The sequence below is a fragment of the Borostomias antarcticus genome (genome assembly GCF_949987555.1).
Source record: "Borostomias antarcticus genome assembly, chromosome: 10".
Lineage (NCBI taxonomy): Eukaryota > Metazoa > Chordata > Actinopteri > Stomiiformes > Stomiidae > Borostomias > Borostomias antarcticus.
In genome coordinates, this window is record NC_140243.1 from 9728889 (window position 1) to 9739158 (window position 10270).

Here is a 10270-nt window from a genome sequence, read left to right on the forward strand (position 1 = left end):
CACACACAAACGCGCGCGTGCACACACGCACACACAAACTACACACGCACACATACACGCACGCACGCGCGCACGCACACAAAATACACTCACACACGCGCGCGCACACACACACACACACACACACACACACACACTGGATATATTAAAATAGTCACTACCTATTGAACAATACCCTTATTGTTGGAACCGAGACCCGAAAAAAATAAATTGGGATGTCTGGGTGTTCGGAGCGAACCTCTACGACACCTAGAGATTTGTTCTCCGCTACAGTGTTGTTTGTCCGTTCAGGCTTCCCGTTGCTCTTAAATATGATTGGCTGAAACAGAAAGTGACTGGTGGCTTGAAAAATGGAGATAGCATGCTAGCATATTTTCAATACAGTGCAGAGGATAATGTAAATTTAAAATTCACAGGAAACATATACCTAATTCCTCTCAATCGCAACACGGTGAGACTGTTATGCCTTCTAAATCGGTGCCACTTTGCAAACGTCTGGTCTCACATTATAGCTATCTCGCTTAGCTAGCCAGCCTAAGTTAACTAGCTAACGTTACGTGGCTAGCAAGCTATCATGTTGATGTTTTGCCCGGCTATTTTTGATCCCCTAACGTTATTAGCTAGCTGCCAACTAGCTTGCTAGAAACGTAGCTGCTGTATCTCTTTGGTACACTGAGTTAATTTATACAACATCTTAACGTTACACTTTCTACTTTCAGCATTCAAAATGCCTGCGTTTCGTCAAGTGGGAGAAAAACAGCTGCCCAACCCAGTGCTATGTATGGCATGGTCTCCAAAAAGGGATCTCATCGCTCTCGCAAACACGGCAGGAGAGGTAACTTGGGGATATAGCAAGAGACACGTGGAACTCAAACAACGTAGTTGGTCTTTCTTAGCTGATTTCGTCAAGGTTTCCAAGGTAGCCAGTGTCTATTCTTGTCTTCGCAGCTGCTACTGCATCGCCTGGCCAACTTCCAGCGTGTCTGGTGCTTGTCACCCAATGAGAACACAGGAAAGGAGATCACTGCACTTGCTTGGAGACCTGATGGCAAGAGTAAGAGATATGTGCTGATGAATTTCACCAATATCCATCTCTTAATTTAAACACGCTGGTTTGTTTCATAGTGTGTGTGTGTGTGTGTGTGCGCCCCTGTTCAGTCCTAGCCTTTAGCCTGGGAGATACCAATCTGGTGGTCCTGTGTGATGCAGAGAAGGCAGAAATCCTGCATCTGTTCCCATTGGAGAATCCTGTGTCCTGCATGCACTGGATGGAGGTGCTGGAGGAGAGCAGGTTTGTGTGTGTGTGTGTGTGTGTGTGTGTGTGTGTGTGTGTGTGTGTGTGTGTGTGTGTGTGTGTGTGTGGAGGGGGGGGGGGGGTTGAACTAGCAAATATGTTGGACTTGAGTTGAAGACTTTATGAAGTATATGGTTAGAAATATTGTCTGTTCTCTTTGTTCCAGTGTCCTCAGCTCATTCTATGACTCTGAGGACGAGTCTAAACTCTTTCTTCCCAAATTGCCAACACTTCCGAAAAGGTATGTCTGGTAGAGTATAGTGACCCTAAACTTTTTTTTCTTCATATTTTGTAACTGTATGGTTTATTTGTTCTCAGCTACAGTACAACATCAAAGATATTCAGGTACGCCAATGTTTCTCCCTCAGTGATTCACCAGACAGTTTTTTTATGATCATGAGTCTGATATGATCATGAGTCCTTGTTCACTGATCATGATATCCAACCACTCCGTTGTAGTGAGGAGAAATCAGATGAGATCATGAACCTCCTGGGAGAAGTCAGGTGAGGGACTCTACCACAATGAGAAGGTTGACTGATCTCATTGTGGGATCGGATACTGTCAAAAACTGTATTGTGTTAACCTATTACGTTGCATTAGCCTATTAAGTTTCATTGTGGGATAATGTAATCAACTGTGGATGACTTGCAGACTGAACATCCTGGTTCTGGGTGGAGGCTCTGGCTTTGTTGAACTGTATGCCTATGGGATGTACAAGATCGCCACTCTATCAGGGGTAAGTTGAACTCTCTCCTTAGTTGTAAATACTGTACTGAAGAGAGAAACCATTCTAGCAAGAAACACCCTGTGGAAAGACCATAGTTGCAGATATCCTCACCATGACCCCCTCTGCAGGCTCTGGGGACCAGTCGCAGCCTGTGTCTCTCCAGTGACCTGAAGTCCCTCTCTGTCATCACTGAGATCAGGTCCACAGACAACGACCCAGAGATCTGCTACATCCAGGTAGATAAATGACTCTATTAATACTACAGTATGCTCTGGTGAAATGGTGCTTCTTCTCATAACCGTTGCATCATTTATTTTCTCTGTCATGTCCTTCAGTTTGGCCTGCACCATAATAATAATAATCTTTATTTATAGAGCACATTTCAGACACAACGTGCCTCTCAATGTGCTTTACACAACATAATAAACACAAAAGGCATATACAATAGACAACAGAAAAAACAAACACTAACGTAAAATTCAGACATGACAAAACAACCATACATTTTCTTGTGCATTGATAAATAATTAAATGGGGCATATCAACACTAAATATCAATGAAACATCATATCATCATTGTCATCATGATACTGTATCATTGATATGTATTTTACATCAACAACAATATTTGTATCTTGATCGACTATATCGACTGTTTGTTTCATTGTCTCTCAGTAAGACAGCGAGTTTCATTGTTGTCGTTTTCTGTACCGTGACTGTTTCAGCTGGACACGGGGCTGCTGTCGGAGTGTCTGCCCGAGGTCACCAGGATGGCCCGTAAGTTCACCCACATCTCCACGCTGCTGCAGTACCTGCGGCTCTCTCTCATCTGCATGTGTGAGGCCTGGGAGGACATCCTCATGCAGATGGACGCCAGGCTTACCAAGTTTGTTCAGGTCAGTAACTGCACTCAGTACTGTATGTCAACAAGTTATCATGAATTGAGTCACCTGCTCTAAAGTAGTTTAGTCTTAAGTGTTGGAATACCACTCACCAGTACAGTCAGACTTTTAAACTCGTATCTGTTTACAGGAGAAGAACACCAGCACACAAGTTCAGGACGAGTTTTTAGAGCTCCTGCTGTGGGGCCAGTCCAGGTGAGAAAAATGCTTTATATGCAGTTCAAAGACTGTCCAGTAGATGGCACTTGTGGCTTGAACCAACTCAGCACATAGATAACAGAATAAATATACATCTATCTTCCAGGAGTCTCTGTCTGTATTTTGTATTTTCTCTGTCTGTATTTGGTATTTTCTCGAGAACCGGACACTGTATGTAGTGGAAAATTTGCCAGCTGTGTTGCTCAGGACCCAAGGAAGTGCAGAGTGAATTTTGGATAAATTGTTCTTGAGAATGCTCAGCTGTGATTAATCGACGAAGGAAGTACAGCCAAAGGGCACTGTGCTGGGCACTGTTGGCAATCTTCTTGTTCTGAACAGGCACGTTTTGTACGGGTACTGCACTAGTTGAGATCAGAAAAGTGTGTTTTTCTGTGTGTGACAAACCCTTTGGCAACCAAATGGAATGAAATGTTTGTCTTCAGCCCTGAACTGCAGGCCCTCCTGATGAGCCAGCTGACTGTCAAGGTGATGTGAAGAGGCTGTATATGAAAAATCTTTGCATGTTGAGCTGCCAATCTACAGACAGTGGGCCTACTGCATATTACAAACAACTTGTGCTGAATGTCATGTTTGGATATCTCAGGGGCTGAAGAAGCTCGGCCAGTCCATAGAGTCCTCGTACACCAGCATCCAGAAGCTGGTCATCAGCCACCTGCAGAGGTATCAACATACAATATCTGTCCCAGATCCCTGCTTTGACCCCTGAACTCTGAACTGAGTGTGGACTGTGCTCTTCTCTATTCCCGGTACTGAATGACACACTCTCTCTCTCTCTCTCTCTCTCTCTCTCTCTCTCTCTCTCTCTGTCTCTCTCTCTCTTGCTGTCGCTCTGCTCTTTCTGTCTCTCTCGTTGTCTATCTCTCTGTCTCTCTCTCGCTGTCTATCTCTCGCGCTGTCGCTCTCTCTCGCTTGCTGTCTCTCTCTTTCTATCTCTCTGTCTCTCTCGCTGTCTCTCTTTCTCTCGCTGTCTATCTCTCACGCTGTCGCTCTCTCTCGCTTGCTATCTCTTTCTATCTCTGTCTCTCTCGCTGTCTCTCTTTCTCTCGCTGTCTCTCTGTCTCTCGCTGTCTATCTCTCTCTTGCTGTCGCTCTCTCTCGCTTGCTGTCTGTCTCTCTTTCTATTTCTATTTCTCTGTCCATCTATCTCTCTCTCATGCTCTCTCTCTCTCTCATGCTCTCTCTCTCTCTCTCTCTCTCAGTGGTTCAGAGGCTCTGCTGTACCACCTCAGTGAGGTGAAGGGCATGTCTCTATGGAAACAGAAGTTCCAGCCCCTGGGCCTGGACTCAGCAGCCATAGAGGGTACAGTGGGCGGAGCCTATGTCTGCTCCCATTTACTATGGATTTTGAAGAGTGACCCTGTTTTGTTTTTTTACTTTTATTAAGTTAGTTTGTTGGTGTTACAGATGCCATAACAGCAGTGGGTTCGTTCACGTTGAAAGCCAACGAGCTACTACAGTGAGTTTATTTTAATTTTTTTATATTAAAAATAAATACATTTCAGACTGATCATCAGAGGGAACGTTTAAAGTAATCAAACCCTACCTCAAGGCTGGGGTGTTTGTAACTCAGCCTCTATTAATGGCATTACTCTCTGCCACCTGCTGCTCTGTCTACAACCCAGAGTCATTGACAAGAGCATGAAGAACTTCAAGGCTTTTTTCCGATGGTTGTATGTAGGTAAGGTTTTTGGGAGATTGATTCAAGTTGTCATACCCTCAATATCAATTTCTTCCATTTAGACTCTTTACTGGTTATGAAATATGTATTTCTGATTCGTTTTTCCACACAGCTATGCTAAGGATGTCGGAAGACCATGTCCCACCTGAACTCAACAAGGTGAGAGAGCCTGTTCATATCCCATAGAAGGGGTGCCTGATTCCAGTTCTTGTTCAGTAACATCTCTCTGATGCCAACCTGTCTGTTGACATCTCAGATGACTCAGAAGGACATAGCCTTTGTTGCAGACTTCCTGTCGGAGCACTTCAGTGAGGTGAGATCGTGAGAATGGCATCTGCTTTAGACAAGCATTCACAGAAAAACACAGAAAAACACAGTGACTCAATGACCCTCTCTTTGACAGAATGAAGAGCTGTTTGACCGCAAGGGAAAGTACTTCAACGTAGAGCGAGTCGGCCAGGTAAGGGCTTGCCTATTTATGCCTGCGTGGGCATGTGTGTGCGCTATACTTGTATTTGTGTAGATAATGCGTGTTTTTTTATCTTGTATATTTCAGTACCTGAAGGATGAGGATGAGGATCTTGTGTCTCCGCCCAACACCCAGGGGAACCAATGGCTGAAGTTCCTGCAGGAGAGCACACACTTGAAAGGTGAACCATGACCCACTGATGACCTCAGAGGCAGGAAATGGGTGGTGGTTTATCTACTACTACTGTACCACTTTGAGCTGCATTTATTTGTATGAAAGGTGCTATACAAATAAAATTATTGTTATTATTATTTATTATTTATTATTATTACTAATGTTCTTTTTGGTGACACGTTGTATGTCTGATAACTGATATTCTATGTCTGTAACTTATTATACTAGGATGAAATGGTAATGATGACTGAATTGGTTATCTGGTTTATCTAGAGAGCCCCTTGCTGTTCCCCTCCTACCCCCAGAAGTCCTTACACTTCGTGAAGAGGATGATGGAGGCTGTGATTGAGTTATGTCTTCAGAAACCCGCTGTAAGTCCCAACGTACACAACGCTCACATCCTCACTCAGTCACTACTCGCACACACACACACACACACACACACACACACACACACACACACACACACTAGTAGGAAATCCATAGCATTTTGGCTGTAGTGTTGCCTGCAGTGGAAGTATGCAGTCATAGATTAGCATATAAATGGGAGAAGGTTATTTGGCCAGGGTGTCAAGCTTGGCCCGCAATCTGCTGACTCATGCATTTAGTGTCTCTACCAGGAGTTCCATCTATAAATCTGACCAACTCTCCTCAACAGAGAGGGCTCTGTCTTTTTACTTTTTTTTTTCCCTCTCACCCTATCATGACATCACAGTCTCTCGTCCGGGTGCTATGTTTACTGCTATAACACGCTACAATGTGAAGCATAGCCAACAACTGTTTTCATGACACTCCTCTCATTTTACTTGAGGTGAACGTGAAACCATTTAATTAACTGTTTTCCATGTGGTGTTATGTTTTATTGCATGTAATAACATTTCTTAGGCTTTTAAAGCATATAAGAGTTATATAATTGATTATGCTGATCTGTGGTATGTGACTTGTAGGAGGTCATTGGAAAGTCGGTCAAGCAGGCTGTTTGCTTGTCCCTATACACTGTGCCAGAAAGGTCAGATTACTTTCCTTCTTCAGTGTGAAGGATCAAATCAACTCTTTATTGAATCATTTCTTTGTATTTATTAGTTGTTTTTTTAGTAATTACTTGGTTTTCTGTCACCATAGTTCAGAAAACACCCCACGCCTCTTCGAGCTTCCGTCATTGTAAGTCTAACAAAGTACATGTTTCCATTTTAGATGGAATATTTCACGTTTTCATGTTATATTGAATTGATAATGTTGAGCGCTTGACATTGTGGTGATGCCGTATTGCACTGGGTTGTTGTCTAGATGGAATGATAAGAAGGCCAACATGCACTATGTGGTGTTCTGTATGCCAGAGATCTCCCCCTGCAAGCTCTACCTACTGAGGAAGTGCACTGACCCATACAGGTACATGTATGATTCTACCCAGTTAATTTGGTCTGCTCTAATCCGGTTCCCTCATATCTAGATCTCTCTCTGTGTTCATCCATGATTGAGCAAGTTTATTGTGTGAGTGTGTGTATTATCGTGTGTGCTGTGTATTGTGTGAGTGTGTGTATTATTGTGTGTGCTGTGTATTCTTACAGGCCTGTGTGAGTGTGTGTATTATTGTGTGTGCTGTGTATTCTGATAAAGTAAGGTTGAGGTCCGCACACAGCTACTCCACAGGGCTATTTATTAGGTAAAAGATGACAACGTTTCGACCCGTGTGGGTCTTCGTCAGGTGATGTTTGTCACTGCCCCAGCCCCTTAAATAGGGTTCCCCTAATTTACACCACGAGTTTTCAAGGTCACCCCTAGGGGTCAAAGTTCATAGTGCAACTATGTACAAATTTGAATGGTTCAGTGTGCAAACATTTAGGACTGGTGTATGCATTAGTTAACAGTACAGATAAGGTTTTCTATACACTTCACAAGGTAATGTGAGAAATGACTCATATTAGTTAATCATATTAGTTAATCACATTCACAATCGGCCATGCTGTTCCTCTATTCACAATCACAATAAGTGGTCATGCTGTTCGCCTGGAGGTCCAGAGACTTGTCGTTCTTCATCGCCTGTTTTATGGAGCACACAAGAAGATAGAGCGGTTAGTTATAGAGGAAGGGAACTACATCATAATCCTCATTGAGGCCTCCAGGTTGGCAAGTGCGGAGGGTGTAGATCCAAAATGTCTCCCGCTGTAGTAACAGAGTGTGGATATCCCCTCCCCTACGGGGAAGATTAACCTTTTCTATCCCTACATACCTCAGTGATGATACATGATGGTTCAGTCTGTTAAAGTGGACAGCCACCGGGCTCTTGGGGTTTCGTGGTGTCAATTAGGGGAACCCTATTTAAGGGGCTGGGGCAGTGACAAACCTCACCTGACGAAGACCCACACGGGTCGAAACGTTGTCACCTTTTACCTAATAAATAGCCCTGTGGAGTAGCTGTGTGCGGACCTCAACCTTACTTTATCAGATGTAATTTTGTCCTGCACCAGCATGGTGGATGTGCTTGGCATACATTTTATTGTATTTCATTGTACTGTGTATTCTGACAGGCCTGTGTGAGTGTGTGTATTATCGTGTGTGCTGTGTATTCTGTGAGTGTGTGTATTATTGTGTGTGCTGTGTATTCTGACAGGCCTGTGTGATTGTGTGTATTATCGTGTGTGCTGTGTATTCTGACAGGCCTGTTCCTAATGGTCTGATGGCGGTTGATCTGAGCCATGTCCTCAGCCTCAGCATTGATGATGATGGCCATGCTGGAGCACAGTGAGTACCTAAAGACTCCATTTCCACTGATCCTCCTGTTAATAGTTTATTTTGTAGGAAAACTATCACAGTATAAAACGGTACATACTGACTGTCCCCTAGTATACATTGTTTTCCTTTTGTTTATTGTTTGTGGCTTAATGGCAGTGTAATAGAGCCATAACATTGTTGTGTGTTGGCATTTCAGTTCAGACTGTGTCTACAGTTGCCAGGACGCCCGTTTCTATGACGACGAGACGTTGACGGTGGTGCTGAGAGCGTCGGAGGAGGATGAGGAGAACAGGGGGCGTGTCCTGGCCCAGCTCCCTCTAGGCTCCGCCCTCAGCTGTCAGGAGGAGTTCAGCTGGGACCCCACCCTGAGGTGTGTGTGTGTGTGTGTGTGTGTGTGTGTGTGTGGTCCCCACTCATCCGTCCACCTGTACTGTAGCATTCCACCAGTCATCTACATGTACATTTAACCACGCCTCCCTTAAACCCATAGTTTCATCCTCCTGTAGACCTGGTTACCAGCGGTGACTGCCGGGAGAGTGAATGCACACTTACATGCAGTATCAAACCCAAAAGGCCTCGCCCTGGTGTCAGAGGTCAACGCCTGTCATTCCATACTTTTACAGCCTCCAGCCTACTCTCATCAATACTGTGTTCTCAGGTTGGACCAGCAGAGCGGCGCTATCCCCACCCAGGGCCTGGCGCTTGAGACCCAGTGGCGGGAGCTGGATAACATGAAGGCCCAGTATGTGGCTGTGAACGGGATCCGCAAGGTGGCCTGTGTGGTAAGAGCTGTACAACCAGGGCTTCACCTGGTCTCATTGAGCAGCGCAGTACCTGAGTGGCCTTAGAGGCCCACCGTGACGTTTATAGCAGGCTTAACGGCCATGTGCAGTGATTAAAATATGAATTTACCTTGCCTGTCTAAACTTGCTTGTTTGTGGGCATTTTAGCATGTGTGCCTTATATGGCATAAATCCTGTCTATTTTATGGATATTCAAGGTGAATTTGCCTTGCGAGACAGATTCGCACCGCCAGCGGAGGATGCGGATGGATTTGAATAGGAGGCAATGTTCTTAAGACAACACTGCACAGCGGACAAAGGCCGTCACTGGGTTGCTCAGGATCTGTCCTCTGTCTGTCTCTGCCATAGCTGAGCACCAATCTGCGACATATTCGCGTCTTTGAGATGGATGTGGAGGATGAGGAGGATGAAGAACGGCCTGAGTCCCAGAATGCCAGTGCTGACCAGGAGGGACTGGAGGAGACGCTGACCAGCCAGGGGGAGGCAGAGGCCGAGGGGCAGGAAGGTGCTGAGGCTCAGCTGGAGTCTGGGGAAGCCCTGGAGCTCTCAAGATAGCAGCCCTTCATCAGTGAGCACATGCTGAGCTCCATCATACCAGTAGACTCTCCACCCCTCTCCTAGAACCTTCCTATCAAACTATATAAATAAAACTTTTTGATATGAATTTGTGCTCTTTTATTGCTAAGCCCTGGACTTCTCGCATATGTGCCAGTCCACCCTGTATTTCAATGATATGTTTACAATTCTGTTTGTAAGGAAGGTAGATCACACCCAGCTAGTGTTGGTGATGAAGGCCAAACCAGTTTGCAAGTCAATTGAAACTCCTGGTGGTAAACCCTGAAACTGACCTACATCCTCAAACTAGGCAGAGGTTAATTTAAAGTAATTATTACCTACAGAAAATACATAGGATGTTTTGCGTTGTTGGTTGGGTTATGTACATTGTCTCACATTGGATTTCAAAAAGGACAAAGATATCAGAAACCATCTCGAGCACGAGCAAAAAGGTGTTGGTGACGTGCTCGTTGCCGATCAAACGTGATGACGTATTCTCCGCCGCCTGTTGGTCTTTCACAGTTGGCGACGAGGACAGTGGATATGGCCTCTAGCCTACCCGTGTGTACGAATAGCCGGAGAAGATGACGATGAGTTTATTAACTCCGCTGAACACAAAACGGACAATTGTCTATACCTGAATAATCGCTGAGTGAAAGACAGAACGGTACCGCCAACCGATAAACAAGAAACGATAGCGCACACAGCCTTGGAT

The 10270-nt window shown here is 44.8% G+C and overlaps 1 protein-coding gene across 2 annotated transcripts; it reads left to right on the forward strand.

Annotated features, from left to right (window-relative positions):
- Positions 1 to 319: 319 nt before the first annotated feature.
- On the forward strand, positions 320 to 9608 carry anapc4 (anaphase promoting complex subunit 4). Of its 2 annotated transcripts, none has more exons than XM_084444901.1 (28): positions 320 to 451; positions 720 to 835; positions 949 to 1054; positions 1159 to 1291; positions 1461 to 1535; positions 1613 to 1639; positions 1754 to 1798; positions 1947 to 2031; positions 2151 to 2258; positions 2748 to 2918; positions 3055 to 3119; positions 3566 to 3608; positions 3727 to 3803; positions 4343 to 4443; positions 4548 to 4599; positions 4766 to 4821; positions 4934 to 4980; positions 5078 to 5134; positions 5225 to 5281; positions 5378 to 5471; positions 5738 to 5835; positions 6412 to 6473; positions 6587 to 6625; positions 6752 to 6853; positions 8123 to 8206; positions 8394 to 8567; positions 8856 to 8979; positions 9349 to 9608. In XM_084444901.1, exons 2-28 carry the CDS (start codon positions 728 to 730, stop codon positions 9553 to 9555), a joined length of 2397 nt encoding a protein of 798 aa, XP_084301027.1. In that variant the 5' UTR covers positions 320 to 451; positions 720 to 727; the 3' UTR covers positions 9556 to 9608. The 2 variants fall into 2 exon arrangements, with proteins under 2 accessions (XP_084301027.1, XP_084301028.1); XM_084444902.1 differs by having other exon boundaries at positions 8412 to 8567.
- The last annotated feature ends 662 nt before the right edge of the window (positions 9609 to 10270 follow it).

Bases quoted from the DNA above. Each gene is read 5' to 3' on its own strand.
- anapc4 (XM_084444901.1), top strand. From the start codon at position 728: ATGCCTGCGTTTCGTCAAGTGGGAGAAAAACAGCTGCCCAACCCAGTG. The intron at 4,981-5,077 runs GTGAGAGAGCCT...TTGACATCTCAG, and splicing joins TCCCACCTGAACTCAACAAG to ATGACTCAGAAGGACATAGC. The intron at 8,207-8,393 runs GTGAGTACCTAA...TTGGCATTTCAG, and splicing joins GATGGCCATGCTGGAGCACA to TTCAGACTGTGTCTACAGTT.